At 40.6% G+C, this 22,094-nt stretch overlaps 2 protein-coding genes and 1 pseudogene across 7 annotated transcripts in view; 1 reads left to right on the top strand and 2 right to left on the bottom strand.

Moving 5' to 3' along the window:
• LOC143678276 (UDP-glucuronosyltransferase 1A1-like) overlaps window positions 1-2,129 on the bottom strand; it is a 161,595-nt gene extending 159,466 nt beyond the window's left edge. Inside the window, exon 1 of the mRNA XM_077155499.1 lies at window positions 1,159-2,129. Within this exon, the coding sequence (XP_077011614.1) occupies window positions 1,159-2,007 (849 nt within the window). The 5' untranslated portion in view covers window positions 2,008-2,129. The remainder of the gene's footprint in view (window positions 1-1,158) is intronic.
• Window positions 1-12,446, bottom strand: part of LOC143678279 (UDP-glucuronosyltransferase 1A3-like) — an 87,290-nt pseudogene extending 74,844 nt beyond the window's left edge. The window contains exons 1-2 of the transcript XR_013173136.1: window positions 12,312-12,446; window positions 9,053-9,219 (exon numbers count right to left, since the gene is read on the bottom strand). The product of XR_013173136.1 is annotated as a UDP-glucuronosyltransferase 1A3-like (transcript). The remainder of the gene's footprint in view (window positions 1-9,052; window positions 9,220-12,311) is intronic.
• Window positions 12,447-12,548: 102 nt separating this feature from the next.
• Window positions 12,549-22,094, top strand: part of LOC143678271 (ubiquitin carboxyl-terminal hydrolase 40-like) — a 59,102-nt gene continuing 49,556 nt past the window's right edge. For 4 of the 5 annotated variants that reach the window (XR_013173128.1, XM_077155492.1, XM_077155493.1 and 1 more), the window contains exon 1: window positions 12,555-12,768. Coding sequence is in view for 3 of the 5 variants with exons in the window: in XM_077155492.1 (XP_077011607.1) it covers window positions 12,664-12,768 (105 nt within the window). In the remaining 2 variants the exon portion in view is untranslated. Of the gene's footprint in view, window positions 12,769-22,094 lie in introns of all 5 variants that reach the window. The other variant, XR_013173129.1, reaches the window with a different exon arrangement.

The raw sequence follows: 22,094 nt of genomic DNA, 5'->3' as shown, positions 1-22,094 counted from the left end.
TGACAAGAGATACCAAAAGATGAAGAACAGCCAAGGAAAAAAATCAGCAGCACACAGAAGGAGCTAATACTCAAGGTCCTTACATCAATTAGTTGTAAAAAGACATACAGCCCTATAAAAATGATGAATGGATGTGACCACACAATGCACTAGAAAAGAAATACATGTGGCCACAATACCTATGAAAATAGGAAATAAAAACTGAAACAGCTTTGGAGAATTTTTTCTGCCCAGAAAAACTGCCCAACATTTAAGACTGACATTATCCAGAGCTGGAGAGGATACAGAAAAACCAGACCTCTCATGTACCAATGGTCAAATCAGGAGGTTGCTCAAGATTTTGAAAGCATCATGTCAGATTTACTGAGGTGTAAAAGGTATATACCATTTGACCCAGAGACCCTGCCCCTAGCACTCTAGAAATAAGAGCGAGTTACAGAAATATATGTATGTAAAGAAGGTATTTTGTTTGTTTAGCACAGTCTTGTTTACAAGAGAAAAAAGTGGAAGATGCCCACATATCTATCAACATTGACTTTGATCTTTGGACTTTTACTTGCCAATAAATCACAGACATCCTTACACTCAGAGTGAAATGAATTATTGCCTTCTTTTGACTCATTTTATAGAATTCTTTACTTGAATTTAGTTTACAGTTTATTCAGTCAAAGCACAAAGTAAAGAGCAAAGTGTCCAGCCGGATTCTAGATTTTTTTATCTAACTAAAATGGAGTGTGAACTTTACATCATAATTGTAGATATATATATGAAATAATTTCAGAAAAACTGGAAAAGACGTGCAAGACCAGTTAAGAGCATTTTCATATGGTGGCAACATAATAGTAAGAAGAGAAATTTCACTTCTGACAGCATTTTTCAGTATTTTTCAAATTGAAGCCTTAAAAAAGCAGTCTGGAAAGCCATCAGTTATACATACATAAATATCAAAGGGGACCACTTTACAAAATTTGTGAGACCACAATTAAACAAATCGGCACAAAATAATTCATTAAACCAGATGTAAATTACAAATGTGATGAGTGTAAATGACAAATCACAGTTCAGGTATGGACCCTATTTTCTTTTTATTATTTGTTTTTTACATTTTTAGGTGCTCAGCCAGTTATTTTTAAAAATCCTAAAGGAGAGGCAGCTTACCTTTGGCAGTGGCTTTACCGGGACGCAGTTGATGCCGCCGATGAAGATCATGTTGGGCATGACAGGTTTGGGATAGTCAAAGGCAAAGTCAGTTCGTAACAGCCAAATTGAGACTTGACTGTGGAGATCATATGTTGTGACAGGCATCTGGAAAATCTCAGAGGCCATTTTTAAAACATCTTTGAAAAAATACTGGCAAAGGAAATGCTCCTCCAAGTGAGAGATGGAGTTCCATACTCTGTCCCTGAAATTCATGACATCTGAGAACCTTGACAAAGATCTGGGAACATAGGAAGTAGGGCTGGGGCACTGTGTCCCCTCCTCAAGATAATGACAAAACAGTCCCCTGCTGAACACCACAGATGGGAGTGAAAAATACTTGGCAACAATGAAGCCACACATATCAAATGGATCTAGGAACACGGCATCAAAAGAACTCTCTTTTAAGTATTCCACCAATTTTTTGTCATTAAACAAACCCCTACAGTGAGAAAAAAAGTATTTAAAAATAATGGGTGGATTTATTAAGAGAGAAGACATATCTGTTTGAGTTTTCCATTGAGATTTGGAGAAATTCAGGAACTCACGATTCAAATCCTCCAGCGTGTAAGAAGTTGAATACGTCTTTACTGTACAGTTGAATGATGTTTTCAGGTGCCAACTCACCTCTGGGATGACTACGACCAACTCATGTCCTCTTTGGTAGAGTTTCTCCAGGACTGAATGCATGCTAAACCAGTGGCTTCCATCCATGGGGACGACCAGCAGCTTGCCTGCCTCAGAAAAGCCAGATGCCAACAGGAGAAACACACATACAGGAAGGCACCCAGCCAACGTTGCAGAAGCCATTGGGTCAACTGCTGCCCAGAGCAATCTGGCTGCTTGGGTTCTATGCTGTCAGCAGAAGAAATGTGGGCATAATACCTACCCCAGCAGAGGGCATGTCTTCATACACTCATAAAGGGAATTATACTCATTGCCAATGATTTACTCATAAGAACATTAATGAATGACTAATATTTGCTGGGATATCTCTTGTTTTTCAAATAAGGATAACTTCTGATCTTTGCCTTGGCCAGAGATCATGCTGGCATGCAACATGAATGATTAAGAAACAGAATGATTAAGCTGCCCTTGTTTAGTTAATAAGTAAATTGGAATAAAGATCCTGCCTTTAGAATTTGTCCCAAAGGAAAAATTTGTACCAGAAGGGGACTGGCTTCTGGACCCAAGCAGGACCCAACCAGAACCCAAGCAAAGACTTGAGGCCCCTGACCATGGACCTTTCTGGGAGTGGAATCTCTGAAATGCATCATAAGCATCTCTGAAAATGCATAGGCATTAGAAAAGCTTCAAGACCTCTGAAATGCTCAAATAAGATTGACAACCCGTAGGCCATTCAGGGATTCTGTGGAATCTGACTGTCATCTATTTAAATAGCTTTCCCTAGATAGGTCACATGAAGGGGTGGCCACCTGCCCAATGCCTGCTAGAAGCACCAGCAAAGACTCTTCTTTCTCTCTCCTCTATGCATCCACATTCCTCATCTAGACCTCTGTGGTTCATGAATGAAAAGCCCCAATATTGTTATGATGTCAATTCTCCCCTAATTGATCTAAAGATTCAACACAGTCCCAAACAAAATACTGCCAGGCTTATTTTGGGGGGGTGGGGAGAGGGGGCGGGCTGTTAGAAATTGGCAAACTGATTCTAAAATGCATATGGAAATATAAAGGTTTAGAATAAGCAAAGCAATTTTGAAAAAAAAGGGAAGGTTAGAGGGCAATATTACCTTATTTCAATATATACTACAAAGCTACAAGAATCAAGACAGTAAGGTCTTGACAAATAGATCAATGGAATACACTAGAAAGTTTAGAAATTGATCCAGAGATAAGTGGACAACTGATTTTTAACAAAGGCACAAAAGCAATATTGGTTCAACAGTTATGACAAATGTACCTGTGGTGGTTAGAAGCTTTATACACTGCAGAAAAGCATTTCTTTAATCATTCCTATGCATGTAAACCCATTGTAAGTAGGGCCTTTTGATGAGGTTACTTCAGTTAGGGTATGACCCACCTCAATCAGGAAAAGTCTTAAACCTATTACCGAAGTCCCTTTATAAATAGAATGAATGCAAAGAGAGAGAGACAGAGAAAGAGAGAGAGAGGAAAAAATAATGCCATGGAAGCTGAAAACTTTCAGAAACTGAAAGCAACAAAATCTGGAAGAAAAAGGGAGAGACCAGCAGATGCCTCCATGTTCCTGGCCATGTGGCAGAGGAATCAAGGATCACGGGCAGCTGGTCTTGAAGAAGAAAGCATCACCCTAATGATGACTTGATTTGGACACTTTCTCCACCTCAAAACTGTAAACTGATAAATTTCCATTGCTTAAGCTGAACCATTTCATCGGATCTGTTTTAAGCAGCCAAGGAAACTAAAACAGTACCGTAGTAACCTAACAATAAGGTAAAATTGGATGCAGTATCTAAGGGAATTCTTCATACTATTTTTGCAATCTTGCTATCAGTCTAAAACTATTACAAAACAGAAAAAAAAAGTCAGGTCACACATTGGGAGAAAATATTTGCAAAGCATACATCGAATAAAGGATTTGGATACAGAACACATAAAGAACTCTCAAAACTCAATATAAGAAAGCAAATGACCCAATTAAAAATGGGCAAAGATTTGAATTGACACTTCACAAAAAAGATATATAGATGGCAAAAAGAGACAGAAAAAGATGCTCAACATTGTTAGCAACTTGGGAATTCCAAATTAAAACCACATTTTAAATTACATTCCTATTAGTACGACTAAAACTTAAAGACTGCCCAGCCCTGTATGTGGAACAGCTGAACCTCTCCCACAGTGATGGGAAGTGGTACCATGGTAATAGTCACTTGGCGGGTGTTTGGCAGTTTCTTAAAAAGGTAAGTGTTCTAGTTTGCTAGCTGCTGGAATGCAATATACCAGAAACAGAATGGCTTTTAAAAGGGGGAGTTTAATAAGTTGCTACTTTACAGTTCTAAGGCCGAGAAAATGTCCCAATTCAAACAAGTCCATAGAAATGTTCAATTTAAGGCATCCAGGGAAAGATACCTTGGTTAAAGAAGGCCGATGAAGTTCAATGTTTCTCTCTTAGCTGGAGGGGCACATGGCGAACATGATGGCGTCTGCTGGCTTTCTCGAAGCGCTACCAAAGGGACTCTCTCCAAAATGTTTCCTCTTTTAAAGGATTCCAGTAAGCTCCTTTAATGGGTGGAGACACACCTCCAAGGAAATCATCTAACCAAAAGTTACAACCCACAATTGGGGGGGTCACATCTCCATGGGAATAATCAAAATGCTCCCACCCAGCAATATTGAATGATGATGAAAGGATTTTTTGGGCTTTTCTGGGGTCTACCACAGATTCAAACCGGCCCAGTAAGCATACACCTACCATGTTATCCAGCCATGCCGCTCCTTGAAATTTAACTAAGCGAAAAGACAGCATACCTCTGTACAAAGACCTGTATATGAATACTCATTACACCTTTTTTTCTTAAAGGTGCATGGTCCGGGAATCGGACCTGGGTTTCCTGCATGGAAAGTGAGCATTCTACCATGAGCCACCTGTACACCCTCATTACACTTTGATTTGTAATATAAAAAACTGGAAACAGCCCAAATGTTCATCAGCAGGTGAATGGATTAACACACTCTGATCTATTCAGCTGATGAATGCTTCTCAGCAATAAAAAGGAATGAACTACTGACACGTCACAACAGGATGATGCTAAAATAATTTTGGTGAATAAAATAAGCTGGACACATAAAGAGCCCATACTGTATAATTCCATTTAAATCTAGATAATAATTCTGGAAAATGTAATACTAATCTATAAAAGCAGATCAGTAGTTGCCTGGGGAGGAGGGAGTGGGGGAGCAGAGGTGTGGAGGAAAATGTGATTGTGAGGGCAGGATTGGGGGATTACAAAGGGGTCACAAGGAAACTCTGAAGAAAACTAGTGAAATCTAGTCTCACCCAGTTGACACATTAGAAAGCTACCAAACAACCTACACCAAGTCCTTCTCTATTAGTCAGGGTTCTCCAGAGAAACAGAGCAGGAGATATCTGTAAAAATGAGATTTATAAAAGTGTCGCATGTACCGTGGGGACAAAAGAGTCCAAAATCTGTAGGGCAGGCCATGAGCTGGCTGCTTCCATGAAGGTCATCAACGAACTCCCAGGAAAGGCTTGCTGAAGGAGAAAAAAAGAGATTCTCTCTTCTGAATTCTCCTTAAAAGCCTTCAGGTGATTAGATTAAACATCATTCATTGCAGAAGACACTCCCCTCAGCCAGCTGCAGATGTAATCAGCCATGGATGCAATCAACTTGGTCATGATTTAATCCATGAAATGTCCTCACAGCAGTAGATAAGCCAGTGCTTGCTTGACCAGACAACTAGGCACCATTACGAGGCCAAGTTGACACATGAACCTGACCATCACACCTCCCTTATTTCCCAAATGGATCTGCCCCTCCACTCCAACAGTGCCCCACCCAAAATGACCATCATATTTTGCCTGGACTCCAGAAACAGCGTTCCAACTAGTTTTTCTGCTTTTACTCTTGCCCTGCACACATGAGTCAGAGGGATCTTTTTCAAGCATAAATCACCATGTCATCTCTCGCTTAACACCATCTAATGGTTTCCTGTTGCACTTAGGAATCATCCCAACTCCTTACCTTAACCAAAAGACCCTGTGTGATTTTAACTCCCACCAACCTATCTAACTTAGAAGTAAGCTTCACATAGGAACTTTACCAGTCACATTCAATATTACATCTCCTGCATTTAGACCTGTGCCTGCCACTTAGTAGATGTTTATTAAATATGTTTAGAATGAATAAATGGACAAAGAGAAACTCATCCCTCTCTCCCAGGGCACTGCTGAAACCTTGGTCTGGGTCGCTATCAGATCTGGCTCCCGTCCAGCTCTTTTTTTCTCTTATGGAGCTGCTTCTGCATCACCTGCCCATGTCTGGCCTTCCATTCACCCATACCAGGTCAGCCCCTGGCAGTAACCATGGCTCCTGCACTCAATTCAGGGATGCTTCAGTTTCCATGCCCACAGCTGCTGCATTATTATCCATAGAGGCTTTGCCTCGTTTTTTTCTTTTGCTTTAACTCTTTCTTCCACCAGTTACTAGTTGAAATCCTGCATGAATAGAAATCTGCAAGAACAACTGTCCCCAAATTTATATCTTGACTAGTGCAGTTCCTAATATAACTTATGTGGACACCTTTATTGAACACCATAAGTACATGGAAACTTGGGTAGGGCATGAGATTTTGTACATTTATCTAGAGTGACACCCCAATAAATCTCAGAGTGATTTAAACAGTGAGTTAAAAAGTATTTGCAAAGTCCCTTTTGGGGAAGGGTGAGAAAGGGGGAAAATTCAACTTCCCCAAGTGGAGAATTCTTGGTATTATCACAAGCAGTGAGAACAACCAAAGCAATAGGTTAAGCCCCCAATCTTGGGGTTTGTTCATATGAAACTTAACCCCGCAAAGGATAGGCTAAGTCTTCTTAAAATTAGGCCTAAGAGTCACCCCCAAGAGAACCTCTCTTGTTGCTCAGAGGTGGCCTCTCTCTCCAGCCAACACAACAAGCAAACTCATCACCCTCCCCCTGTCTACATGAGACATGACTCCCAGGGGTGTGGACCTTCCTCGCAACGTGGGACAGAAACCTTAGAATGAGCTGGGACTCAGCATCAAGGGATTGAGAAAACCTTCTTGACCAAAAAGGGAAAGAGTGAAATGAGACAAAATAAAGTGTGAATGGCTGAGAGATTCCAAACAGAGTCGAGAGGTTATCCTGGAAGTTATTCTTATGCATTAAACAGATATCATCGTTTTAGTAAGTGTAATGGAGAGGCTGGAGGGAACTGCCTGAAAATGTAGAGCTGTGTTCCAGTAGCCATGTTTCTCAAAGATGACTGGAAAATGATAAAGCTTTTGCAATGTGACTGTGTGATTGTGAAAATCTTGTGTCTGATGCTCCTTTTATCTACCTTTTCCACAGATGAGTAAAACATACGGATTAAAAATAAATAATGGGGGAACAAATGTTAAAATAAATTTAGCAGATTGAAATGCTAGTGATCAATGAAAGGGAGGGGTAAAGGGGTATGGTATGTGTAGTTTTCTAGCTGGTGGAATGTAGTATACCAGAAATGGAATGGCTTTTAAAAAGGGCAATTTAATAGGTTGCTAGTTTACAGTTCTAAGGCTAAGAAAATATCCCAGTTAAAGCAAGTCTACAGAAATGTCCAATCTAAGGCATCCAGAGAAAGATACCTTGGTTCAAGAAGGCCAATGAAGTTCAGGGTTTCTCTATCAAGTGAGAAGGCACATGGCGAACATAGTCAGGGTTTTGCTCTCAGCTGGAAGGGTACATGGCAAACAAGGCATCATCTGCTAGCTTCTCCTGGCTTCTGATTTCATGAAGCTCCCAGGGAGGCATTTTCCTTCTTCATCTCCAAAGGTTGCTGGCTCATGGACTCTGCTTCAGAGGTGCTGCAGCATTCTCTGCTCACTATGAATCTCTCTCATTCTCCAAAATGATTCCTCTTTTATACGATTCCAGTAAACTAATCAAGAGCCACCCAAATGAATGGAGACACACCTCCACCTAAACTGGAATATTTTAACAATCACTCTTGATTAAATTGCATCTTCAGGGAGATGATCTAATTTCACTTTCAAACCCATAATACTGAATAGGGATTAGAAGAAATGGCTGCCTTTACAAAATGGGATTAGGATTAAAACACGGTTTTTCTACAGTACATACATCCTTTCAAACCAGCACAATATGTATGAATTTTTCTGCTTTCTTTTTATTCCTTTTTCTGAAATGATACAGATGTTCTAAGAAATGATCATGATGATGAATACACAACTATGTGATGATATTGTGAATTATTGATTATGTATGTAGAATGGAATGACTGTATGGTAAGAATGTTTGCGTTTGTTTGTTGTTATGTTTAAAAAAACTTTTAAAAGAACAACTGTTTCTGATCTGCAAAGAGATCACCTGTGAATACCCAGGGGGAGCCTACTAAGATGCAGGAATGTCACAAGGAGTAGGGTTTTATGGACTGCTCCAAATTTTAACAAGAAAATAATATTCTAGGGAGTGTCACTTGCACAGTCTCTCCCCATCACTCTGAAGTGGCCCTCTGTTAAATAGCATTCACATCTCGGATGGTACCAGTTGCCTCACTGGGTTTGTGCTGTTTAACTTATTTATAGGTTGCACATGAAAGGGAAGAATATCACACTAATCAAACTTTCCTCATTGCATATATGCCTTTAAAAATTAATAGACTCTTTTTAGAGCAGCTTTGGTCTACAAAAATATTGAACAATGGGTACAGAGAGTTCCCATATACTTGCTTTCCTCTTGCAAATGATTTCCTCTGTTATTGACCTCCTGCATTAGTGTGGTACATTTGCTGCAATTAATGAACCAATATTGATACATTATTATTAACTAAAGTCCATAGTTTACATTAGGCCTATGGGTTCTGACAAATGCATAATGTCATGTATTTACCATTACAGAGCAGTATCACTGCCCCCCAAATCTCCCATTCTCCAACTATTCATCCCACTCACACTGGCTCTAAGCCCCAGGCAATTTAATCTTTATTTAAAGATTAAATAAATCTTTAAAAAGATTTATTGTCTTTTTAAAAAAATCTCTCTTTTCTACCCACTTTGAGTTTCTCACGGTTAGTGCTTATGTCCCAACTAAGAATTGTATTGTTACAAGCAACAAAGACCCTACCAAAGAGTGGCTTAAAAAGGGATTCTTTTACCTTTGCAGAAAAGGCAAAGGAGAAGCAGTCAAAAGGGCAGAATGTCCAGGGCTGGTATGGTGGTTCTATGAAGTCATCAGGAATCTAGGAACCTTGTCTCTCTATGGTGAGAATCTGCCTCCTTGTACTCTTACTGGCTCCCAGAGCTTCAGTTTTCATGTCTACATCTCAGGTGGATAAGAAGGAGAAGCAAAGGACAAAATGACCAGTAACTCCTTTTAAAGAACTTTCCCAGAAACCCCTACCCAATAGCTTCTGCTTTAAGGACACCTACCTCACACAGTGGTTGTGGGCATTTAATTAAGTGAGCTCACGTATGTCAAAGCACTTGCAACAGTACCTGGGATCCAGTCAGCATTAGGTATTAGCTGTCATTATTATTCACAGACTAGTGTGGGAAACAGACATTTTGACCTTCAGGCTAAACCTTAAGGTGGTGACCCAGAACACTGGGTCACATAGCTCTTGTGGAACACCGGAACACCGCAGGCTGCATGTCTTCTATAAGGAAGCTTTGAAGGGTAAAAGGGCTGGGGCCTAGAAGCTGCTATTCTTTGAAGAGATGTCACAGATAAACAATTTGGCTTAAAAGTTTTTGCATTTTCTTGTATTTTACATATTGGCGTAATTGTAATTAACATTAAAGATTAACTTGATGTTACCTCCTCCTGCCTTTTGAAGTAATAAATAGCTGGAGCAAAATAAGCAAAGGGTTCTTGGCTCTAAAAGTTTAAGAGCCCCCTGCTCCCATTTTCAGAAATCTGTGTCTGTCTTAATTCTCATGTCGTCCTGTCAACAACAGGCTAGGACTATGTCTCATGACCACTCCAAGTTGAAAGGGAGCTTTACCCACTACAAAACTGGGCAGTCTGCTAGGAAGCAGAGAATGCAGATTGGGTAGGCAAAGTAGCACACAGTCTTTGTTTCACTCATTGTAATGGCACCAGTGCCAGACACACAAAAGTTGCTAAAAACATACTTTTAGAAAGAAAGAGGAAGGAAAGAAAGGAGAGCAAGGGGGAAGAGATGAAGGATGACAGACACCCAAGCAGTTGCTTGGCTTTGGAGACGTGGGATAGAATTAGGGGTTAAGAGTCTGGGTCCTGAAGCCTGACTATCAGAGTTCAAATCTGGGTCACTTTCTGTCTAAGCCAGGAAAAACTTTATTTTCCAGTACCTTTTACTTCATTTCTATGATGGGAATGTTACCAGTTCCCACCTCATGGGATTGTTATAAGAATTGAGAGAGGTGATGCTTGGAAAGTCTCTTCATCTGCCTAGCGCACAACAAAGGCTCACAACTTGTTTTTAAAGCTTTAATTAAATGAATTAGTTTAGATATCAAAGATTAACACTCCTAATTAATTTAATTAATAAATATAATCAATCTTTTAAATTTAATTAATTTAAATAACAAAGATTAATAATCTTTCTTGTGTAGCACCTCACATGGTGAGACTACTCGGGTGAAATCAGCATCATCCAGTGTTTGACCAACAGCTTTATGGGCTCAACTCTAATTTTCAGTGGAGCAAACAAAATAAAGAATTAAGAAATCCATATGCTCGAATGATTAATGATAATGCAATGGATATTTGTTAGTATTAACTGATGCAGAGGCTATAAGAGCAAATAAAGCACAATCTTGACTTCGAGATACTAATAAAGTGATCAGCTCTGACTACGCCAGAGACATGTGCTATAAGAGATGCACACAATATCCTGAAGGCCTAAAGAAAGAAAAGATCACCCTTTTTTCAAGAGATCTGGTATATTTCTGTGCATGAGTTAGAGTTTGAGATGGGCTTTTGTGCTGAGAGGATCGAAAGGGGGATGTGGATGGATAGACAGGCCTTGTCAGAGGGGACAAAATGAGCAAAACCACACAGGCAAAAAGGTATATGGCACGTTTGGAAATACTTTGGAGAACTGGTAAGCATTGAGAAATACGTAACAAAAATAAGTGTCGAGACCATGTTATGGTGGAATAAGAATGTAAATATCAATTTCTACCACAGTCACTGGTGAATCATTGAAGATTCTTTGGCAGACAAGTGTGAGCTCAAAGTACAGGCTGGATGAAACTTGTGGAGTTATGCAGCACAGGTTGAATAAAATGGGAGTCCACTTAAAAACCACTGTCCTAATGCAGTGTGACAATGAGGGTCTGATGGGAGGAGAGGGGGGCAGAGAAATGGAAGAAGTATTATTCAGGCAATACTTTTAGTTGCAACTGATGGATTCATGGACAAAAGACAAAGTTTCAAAAATAGCTCCAACACTTTGATTCCGGATAATGGGGAAAATGGTGGTAAGAGGCCATTCATTCATTCAACAAACATTTATCAAGATATTGCTATGAGCCAGGCTCTGTTGAAGTTGCTGGGGATACAGCTGTGAACAAGGCAAAGCTGTGTCCTTAGGAGTTTAACTCCTGGGAGTCATTCTTGGTCAGGACAGGGAAGCTTTCATAACGCGCACTGTTAGGATGAAAGCAGATGAAGTGCATAAGGCAAAGAAGAAACAGTCAAAAGGGCAGAAAGAGAAGCAGTGGAATAGAATGGCATGGAAACCAGGGAGAAGACTCAGAAAGGAGGAGCCTTCTAGAGGGGGACCCGTGGCAGTTCAGACCGATGAGAACTGACAACAGGCTATTCCCACGGTCATTTCCTCGTATGGACACTTTGCCTCCCGGGGCTGCCCTGGGAGGTGCCAGTCCTTTCTCTATCAACACTTCCTAAATATTCCAGCCACATGTTTCAAATGCATATTCCTCAAGTTGGCATCCCTTTTGGTCCCTGCCCTTCCAACTTTATCGTTTGTTATTGTTCTCAAAACTTCAGCTGAAACCAAACGACCTTCTTCCTGTCGCCTTCGTTCATTTCTAGATGAATTCTGGAGATACCAGAAGCTGAGCCCAAACAGGCTACTGAAATAGTCCACTGAAGCTGTGAAAATGGGCAACAGTGGATAATATGAAATATTTTTAATGTATTATTATGTATGCTACTTACAGTTGGTGGAGTCAAAATAAACATTGAGGAGGTTATAAAGGTTGAAGGGAATGTGGAGTATTTTCCACAGGTTTTGCCCTCAGCGTTCACTTGGGAAATGTCTCTGCGGGTACTTCGCAACCTTGAAGCCCTACCCAACTGTTTCCCATGTTTAGACACCTCGGGAATTGGCCCTGGGAAAAGGCAGGACTCTTTGTACACCATACCTCAGCGGGTATAGACTGCGAATAGCAGTAAATACATACCTAATAAGTGAATGAACGAGGGCCGGTCAAGTGAATTCAGGAACCCACCAGAAGACACAAGAGCTGCACTCCCGCCCACACGCCTAAACGCTCGGGACCAAGGAACTACATTGCCCATAAGGCCGCGCGCGACGGCCAGCGCTCCCGCGGTGCATCCTGGGAGACGAGGAACGCACATCCCGTAAATCACGCACGCGCCTGGCTGCGACAAGACCCCCCCCCCCCCCCCCCCCCCCCCGCGAACATGGCGTTCCTTGATTGGGCTGTGTTCGTTTTCTTCGAGTATTTCCCGGGGCGGGGGTCTGGGCTTTAGGCAGTAAGTGGGTCGGCGGCCGGGTATCCCGTGAGGGATATGGGAGGTATGGGGACTGCGTTGGCGGCGCCGTCTGAGGTGGGCGAAGCGAGACGCAGTTCGGGCCTGCCCGGGGGCGAGGTGCTCTCCTGCTTTGGGTTCGCGGTACGTCGCCGCGGGGGCTCTCCCTCGACGCTGTGGTCTGGAGGGTAGAAGGGCCCTGGCTTCGGCAGGATCCGGACCGCGAGCTCGAAGCTGAATTTCGGAATTCCGTTTTTGTTTTTTCTTCTGAGAAACAGGTTGAAAAGGACATTGCTTTCCAGAGGGTTTCCTATTATATAGGAACTGGGTTGGGCACTTATCAGTCCACATTTCGAAGTAACCCTTTGCCACGTCCCAGTAAGACGTTGAGCAGGTCACCTTAGGGTCCCAAGGATAACGCTTGAATCATGGGATACATATTGGAGGACTTACAGGGTCGGTGATTGTAAAGACTTTCTTCTTAGTGACCCTGCCCTGGCTCTAAGTTATTTATTTAACTCACTTAAATGCCATAATGTAGTACAGAGTACTGAGGGGTGTGAGAAGCAGAGCTTAAGTGAGTGCTGGTCCCACGACGTCAATTCGCAAGATTTAGGATTGGCGTTGCCATCCTGGCAGTGGACTAGGTGTGAGAAGTTTTCTTTGTTCGTTATCGATGTGGATATGTCTTTTTTTAAAGGCAACTGTCATTTATTGTGGGCCAAACCCTTTCATTTATTATGTGATTTAACTGCTAAAATGGCCTTGCTTGATAAATGGTATCCCGCTTTACATACAAAAGATTAGGTTAAATGACTTGCCCAATATCACGCAGGTAGGAGCCGGACAGGAATTAAAAAAAAAAAAAAAAAAGTTGTGCCTTGCTGCCTCCAAAGCCCAAACTGCTAAGGAAAGACTTGAAATAGATACCTTCAAGTATAAGGTAGGGAGGTTTGGGGAGAATTTGTTTTGAAAATAAGAGCATTTATATAACATGCCTTTTTTTAAAAAAGATAATATTTAGTTTCATAATGTTTGGAAAACTATTTGAAGAGGATTATTCCAGTATGTCAAATACTCAGTATGGAAAAGGAAAGAAATTAAAGACTAAAGCTTTGGAGCCGCTTGCTCCTAGAGAATTCACCAATTTAAGTATCAGAAAACAGCGTGGAACCTATTACCTTAATTCTCTTCTTCAGATGCTTCATTTCACACCTGAATTCAGAGGTATGGTAAAGTCCATGTATTTGGTTAGTAATGTGTACAGTCATCTTTACCAGAATTAAATATGCGAAGTCAAAATTAGACAAAGAGGGACTTCCGGAGAAGATGGCGGCTTAGTAAGACGCACGGATCTTAGTTTCTTCTCCAGGACAGCTACTAGGGGAGTAGAAACGATACAGAACAGCGCCCAAAGCCACAACAGAGATAAAAAAAAGACAGCGTACCCCATCCTGGAACGGCTGGCTGGCTGAGAGAAGCCGCTTGGGTGAGATCGCCGAGGCGCGCGGGCTTCACCGGGCAGGGCGGCAAGCGGCCGGAGTCACTCCCTTCCCCCTTCCCGGGCCGGCCGGGAGAATTGGAGAGGTGGACCCCTGAAACAGCGGCGGCTGGCGCCCACACCACGCGCGGCCCCCCGGATCAACTGAGAGAATTGGATCGGAAATCCCCAGGCCGCGGAGAACGGTGACGGGTGGGGGAGGTCCCTTCCAAACCCGTGACTCCCCGGGAACGTGCACTCTCCCGGGTGGGCCGCTGCCGCTGGCGCCCTCCTGCCACGCTTGTCGCCCGGGTGACTAGGAAATTCGGATGGGCGCTTTCCCGGGCTGCGGCGGCCAGCAACCCTTCCCGCGATTGGACCCCGGGCTGGCTCGAACTCTTCCAAGCCGCTTCGGCTAGCGAACCTCCCGGACGGCGAGAGTTTTCCAGAGTTAAAGGTCCCACAGCACCTTTTACTGGTGGGACCCGCAGACAAACGTGTGCCACGAGCGCCACCTACTGGGCAGGATAAGAAAAACAGAACCCAGAGATTTCACAGAAAAATCTTCCAAACTTTTGGATCCAATACCCAGGGAAATCTGTCTAAATGTGCAGACGCCAACAGAAGATAATGGATCACGCTCAAATAATTGAAAATATGGCCCAGTCAAAGGAACAAACCAATAGTTCAAATGAGATACAGGAGTTGAGACAACTAATGTTGAATATACGAACAGAAATGGAAAACCTCTTCAAAAACGAAATCGATAAATTGAGGGAGGACATGAAGAAGACATGGGCTGAACATAAAGAAGAAATAGAAAAACTGAAAAAACAAATCACAGAACTTATGGAAGTGAAGGACAAAGTAGAAAAGATAGAAAAAACAATGGATACCTACAATGACAGATTCAAAGAGACAGAAGATAGAATTAGTGATTTGGAGGATGGAACATCTGAATTCCAAAAACAAACAGAAACTATCGGGAAAAGAAGGGAAAAATTTGAACAGGGTATCAGGGAACTCAAGGACAATACGAACCGCACAAATATACGTGTTGTGGGTGTCCCAGAAGGAGAAGAGAAGGGAAAAGGAGGAGAAAAACTAATGGAAGAAATTTTCACTGAAAATTTCCCAACTCTTATGAAAGACCTAAAATTACAGATCCAAGAAGTGCAGCACACCCCAAAGAGATTAGACCCAAATAGGCGTTCTCCAAGACACTTACTAGTTAGAATGTCAGAGGTCAAAGAGAAAGAGAGGATCTTGAAAGCAGCAAGAGAAAAACAATCCATCACATACAAGGGAAACCCAATAAGACTATGGGTAGATTTCTCAGTAGAAACCATGGAGGCTAGAAGACAGTGGGATGATATATTTAAATTACTAAAAGAGAAAAACTGCCAACCAAGACTCCTATATCCAGCAAAATTGTCCTTCAAAAATGAGGGAGAAATTAAAACATTCTCAGACAAAAAGTCACTGAGAGAATTTGTGACCAAGAGACCAGCTCTGCAAGAAATACTAAAGGGAGCACTAGAGTCAGATACAAAAAGACAGAAGAGAGAGGTATGGAGAAGAGTGTAGAAAGAAGGAAAGTCAGATATGATATATATAATACAAAAGGCAAAATGGTAGAGGAAAATATTATCCAAACAGTAATAACTCTAAATGTTAATGGACTGAATTCCCCAATCAAAAGACATAGAATGGCAGAATGGATTAAAAAACAGGATCCTTCTATATGCTGTCTACAGGAAACACATCTTAGACCCAAAGATAAACATAGGTTGAAAGTGAAAGGTTGGGAAAAGATATTTCATGCAAATAACAACCAGAAAAGAGCAGGAGTGGCTATACTAATATCCAACAAGTTAGACTTCAAATGTAAAACAGTTAAAAGAGACAAAGAAGGACACTATATACTAATAAAAGGAACAATTAAACAAGAAGACATAACAATCATAAATATTTACGCACCGAACCAGAATGCCCCAAAATACGTGAGGAATACACTGCAAACACTGAAAAAGGAAATAGACACAAATACCATAATAGTTGGAGACTTCAATTCCCCACTCTCATCAATGGACAGAACATCTAGACAGAGGATCAATAAAGAAATAGAGAATCTGAATATTACTATAAAGGAGCTAGACTTAACAGACATCTATAGGACATTACATCCCACAACAGCAGGATACACCTTTTTCTCAAGTGCTCATGGATCATTCTCAAAGATAGACCATATGCTGGGTCACAAAGCAAGTCTTAACAAATTTAAAAAGATTGAAATCATACACAACACTTTCTCGGATCCTAAAGGAATGAAGTTGGAAATCAATAATAGGTGGAATGCCAGAAAATTCACAAATACGTGGAGGCTCAACAACACACTCTTAAACAACGAGTGGGTCAAAGAAGAAATTGCAAGAGAAATTAGTAAATACCTCGAGGCAAATGAAAATGAAAACACAAAATATCAAAACTTATGGGATGCAGCAAAGGCAGTGCTAAGAGGGAAATTTATTGCCCTAAATGCCTATATCAGAAAAGAAGAAAAGGCAAAAACTCAGGAATTAACTGTCCACTTGGAAGAACTGGAGAAAGAACAGCAAACTAATCCCAAAGCAAGCAAAAGGAAAGAAATAACAAAGATCAGAGCAGAAATAAATGAAATTGAAAACATGAAAACAATAGAGAAAATCAATAAGACCAGAAGTTGGTTCTATGAGAAAATCAATAAGATTGATGGGCCCTTAGCAAGATTGACAAAAAGAAGAAGAGAGAGGATGCAAATAAATAAGATCAGAAATGGAAGAGGAGACATAACTACTGACCTCACAGAAATAAAGGAGGTAATAACAGGATACTATGAACAACTTTACACTAATAAATACAACAATTTAGATGAAATGGACGGGTTCCTGGAAAGACATGAACAACCAACTTTGACTCAAGAAGACACAGATGACCTCAACAAACCAATCACAAGTAAAGAAATTGAATTAGTCATTCAAAAGCTTCCTAAAAAGAAAAGTCCAGGACCAGATGGCTTCACATCTGAATTCTATCAAACATTCCAGAAAGAATTAGTACCAACTCTCCTCAAACTCTTCAAAAAAATCGAAGCGGAGGGAAAACTACCTAATTCATTCTATGAAGCCAACATCACCCTCATACCAAAACCAGGCAAAGATATTACAAAAAAAGAAAACTACAGGCCAATCTCTCTAATGAATATAGATGCAAAAATCCTCAATAAAATTCTAGCAAATCGTATCCAACAACACATTAAAAGAATTATACATCATGACCAAGTAGGATTCATCCCAGGTATGCAAGGATGGTTCAACATACGAAAATCAATTAATGTAATACACCATATCAACAAATCAAAGCAGAAAAATCACATGATCATCTCAATTGATGCAGAGAAGGCATTTGACAAGATTCAACATCCTTTCCTGTTGAAAACACTTCAAAAGATAGGAATACAAGGGAACTTCCTTAACATGATAGAGGGAATATATGAAAAACCCACAGCTAATATCATCCTCAATGGGGAAAAATTGAAAACTTTCCCCCTAAGATCAGGAACAAGACAAGGATGTCCACTATCACCACTATTATTCAACATTGTGTTGGAAGTTCTAGCCAGAGCAATTAGACAAGAAAAAGAAATACAAGGCATCAAAATTGGAAAGAAAGAAGTAAAACTATCACTGTTTGCAGAGGATATGATACTATACGTCGAAAACCCGGAAAAATCCACAACAAAACTACTAGAGCTAATAAATGAGTACAGCAAAGTAGCAGGTTACAAGATCAACATTCAAAAATCTGTAGCATTTCTATACACTAGTAATGAACAAGTTGAGGGGGAAATCAAGAAACGAATCCCATTTACAATTGCAACTAAAAGAATAAAATACCTAGGAATAAATTTAACTAAAGAGACAAAAAACCTATATAAAGAAAACTACAAAAAACTGCTAAAAGAAATCACAGAAGACCTAAATAGATGGAAGGGCATACCGTGTTCATGGATTGGAAGACTAAATATAGTTAAGATGTCAATCCTACCTAAATTGATTTACAGATTCAATGCAATACCAATCAAAATCCCAACAACTTATTTTTCAGAAATAGAAAAACCAATAAGCAAATTTATCTGGAAGGGCAGGGTGCCCCGAATTGCTAAAAACATCTTGAGGAAAAAAAACGAAGCTGGAGGTCTAGCGATGCCAGACTTTAAGGCATATTATGAAGCCACAGTGGTCAAAACAGCATGGTATTGGCATAAAGATAGATATATTGACCAATGGAATCGAATAGAGTGCTCAGATATAGACCCTCTCATCTATGGACATTTGATATTTGATAAGGCAGTCAAGCCAACTCACCTGGGACAGAACAGTCTCTTCAATAAATGGTGCCTAGAGAACTGGATATCCATATGCAAAAGAATGAAAGACCCATCTCTCACACCCTATACAAAAGTTAACTCAAAATGGATCAAAGATCTAAACATTAGGTCTAAGACCATAAAACAGTTAGAGGAAAATGGTGGGAGATATCTTATGGATCTTACAACTGGAGGCGGTTTTATGGACCTTAAACCTAAAGCAAGAACACTGAAGAAGGAAATAAATAAATGGGAGCTCCTCAAAATTAAACACTTTTGTGCATCAAAGAACTTCATCGAGAAAGTAGAAAGACAGCCTACACAATGGGAGACAATATTTGGAAATGATATATCAGATAAAGGCCTAGTGTTCTAGTTTGCTAGCTGCCGGAATGCAACACACCAGAGACGGATTGGCTTTTAATAAAAGAGGATTTATTTTGTTGGTTCTTCAGAGGAAAGGCAGCTAACTTTCCACTGAGGTTCTTTCTTACGTGGAAGGCACAGGGTGGTCTCTGCTGGTCTTCTCTCCAAGCCCCTGGGTTCCAACAACTTTCCCCAGGGTGATTTCTTTCTCCATCTCCAAGGGCCCGAGCTGAGCTGCAAGTGCTGAGATGAGGAATGCCAAGCTGCTAGACTGTGCTACATTGCGTTCTCTCATTTAAGCACAAGCCAATTAAGTTAAACGTCACTCATTGCAGCAGACACACCTCCTAGCCGACTGCGGATGTAATTAGCAACAGATGAGATTCACCTACCCTTGGCTCATGTCCACAGCAACAGAACTAGGTGCTTTCACCTGGCCAAGTTGACAACTGAATCTAACTACCACATGTCCACCCCTTGTCAACTTGGCAGCTTACGCACATCACCTTAAACAGGTGCAAAATATTCTCTTCTGGCTGTGGACCTGTGAATCTCAAAATAAGTCCGGTGCCAATATGCAAAGGAGGATAGTTTCCATAGGGAGAACTTATGGGAATGAAAGGCACAGTAGAAGAGATGAAAAAAACAGTGGAAACCTACAATGTTAGATTTCAAGAGGTAAAAGAAAGGATTAGTGAACTGGAGGACGGGACATCTGAAATCTGACAAGAAAAGGAAATATAGCAAAAAGAATGGAAAAATATCATCAGGGATTCAGAGGATTGAATGACACCATGAAGCGCACGAATATACATGTTGTGGGTGTCCCAGAAGGAGAAGAGAACAGTAATGGAGGAAATTATCACTGAAAATTTCCCAACTCCCATGAAAGACTTAAAATTACCGATGCGAGAAGTGCAGCGTACCCCAAAGAAAATAGATCCGAGTAGGTGTACTGCAGGACACTACTAATCAGAATGTCAGATGTCAAAGAGAAAGGAAGTTTTGAAAGCAGCATGAGAAAAGCAATCCATCATGTAGAAGGAAGCCCAATATGACTATTCATAGGTTTCTCAGCAGAAACCATGGAGGCTAGAAGACAGTGGAATGATGTATTTAAGATACTAAAAGAGAAAAACTGCCAACAAATGTAGAAGCCAAGAGTTTAAAGCAAGACCTACAGAATTTGTTGCAAGCTGCTGGCCTCGGGATGGCAGCGGTAAACTGTGGCGATTGTTATGTAGAGCAGTCTGGGAGGAAGAGAATGTTTACCCAAAACAGTTATGTTAAGTATGAAGAACACTGTGAGATAAGAATCTTGCTCCCTCAGGAAATGCCTGCATATCTATTGACATCCTGTGGTATATAACTAAGATCTGGTTGAAAATAAAGTTGTCTGAAGTCTGTCTGAAGTAAACTCAAGCTTCAGACTGCCTGAGCCCGTCTGTGTCTTTCTCTCTCTCCTTCTTCCTTTCTTTCTTTCTCATCATTCCTTAATATCCTTCGAGCTCTGTTTCAATAGGAAGCAACAAACAAAGAATTATATATCCAGCAAAACTGTCCTTCAAAAATGTGGGGAAAAATAGTGAGAGGGAAATTAAAACATTTTCAGGAAAAGAATCGCTGAGAGAATTTGTGACCAAGAGACTGGCTCTGCAAGAAATACTAAAGGGAGCATAGAGACATATAGGGAAAGACAGGAGAGAGAGGTGTGGAGAAGAGTGCAGAAATGAAGACTATGAGTAAAAGTGAAAAGAAGAGTGTGGTAGGTAGATTCAGGTGTCAACTTGGCTAGGTGAAGGTGCCTAGTCCTATTGCTGTGAACTTGAGCCAATGGCCTGTGACCCTCATCTGTTGTTGATTACATCTGCAGTTGGCTAGAAGGTGTGCATGCTGCAATGAATGATGTTTGATTTAATTGGCTGGTGCTTAAATGAGAGAGTTCAATGTAGCACAGCCCAAGCAACTCTGCAAACTTCATCTCAGAACTCACAGCTCAGCCCAGGCCCTTGGAGATGCAGAAAGGAATCACCCTGGGGAAAGTTGTTGGAACCCAGAGGTCTGGAGAGAAGGCCAGAAGAAATCACCCTGTGCCTTCCCATGTAAGAACCTCAGTTGAAAGTTAGCTGCCTTTACTCTGAAGAATTACATGTCAACTAAATAAATTTCCTTTTATTAAAAGCCAATCCACCTCTGGTGTGTTGCATCCAGCAGCTAGCAAACTAGAACAAGGAGAAATTAGATATGAAGTATAAAATCCAATAGGCAAAGTGGTAGAAGAAAGTAGTGCCATTACAGTAGTAACTCTAAATGTTAATGGATTAAACTCCCCAATCAAAAGATATAGACTGGCAGAATGGATTTAAAAATAGGACCCATCTATATGATGTCTACAGGAGATGCTGTTTTAGACCCAAGGATAAACATAGGTTGAAAGTGAAAGGTTCAAAAAGACGTTTCATGCAAACAACAATCAGAAAAGAGTAGGAGTAGCTATACTAATATCCAACAAATTAGACTTCAAATGTAAGACAATTAAAAGAGACAAAGAAGGACACTATATATTAATAAAAGGAACAATTCAACAAGAAGACATAACAATCATAAGTATTTATGCACCAAGCCAGAGTGCTCAAAAATATGTGAGGTAAATGCTGAAAAGAGAAATGGAAACATCTACCGTAATAGTTGGGGACTTCAATTCCCCACTCTCATCAATGGACAGAACATCTAGACAGAGGATCAGTAAAGAAACAATTTGCATAATACAATAAACGAACTCATTGGACATTTATAGAACATTACACCCCACAGCAGCAGGATTCACCTTTTTCTCAAGGGCTCATGTATCATTCTCCAGGATAGAACATCTGCTGTGTCACAAAGCAAATCTCAATAAATTTTAAAAAATTGAAATCACACAAAACATTTTCTCAGATCATAAAAATGAAATTGGAAATCAATAATATAAGCAGAGGGCTAGAAAGTTCAGAAATATATGGAGGCTGAACAACGCACTCTTAGACAACCAGTGGATCAAGGAAGAATTTACAAGAGAAATCAATAAATATCTCAGGGCAAATTAAAATGAAAGCACAACATATCAAAATTCATGGGATGCAGCAAAGTCAGTTCTAAGAGGGAAATTTATTGCCTTAAATGCCTATATCAAAAAAGAAGAAAGAGCAAAAATCAAGGAATTAACAGTTTACTGGA

Source organism: Tamandua tetradactyla, chromosome 3 (genome assembly GCF_023851605.1).
Source record: "Tamandua tetradactyla isolate mTamTet1 chromosome 3, mTamTet1.pri, whole genome shotgun sequence".
In the NCBI taxonomy this organism is placed as follows: domain Eukaryota; kingdom Metazoa; phylum Chordata; class Mammalia; order Pilosa; family Myrmecophagidae; genus Tamandua; species Tamandua tetradactyla.
Note: the sequence above shows the minus strand (reverse complement) of the source record. Positions and strands in the feature narration are given on the sequence as shown.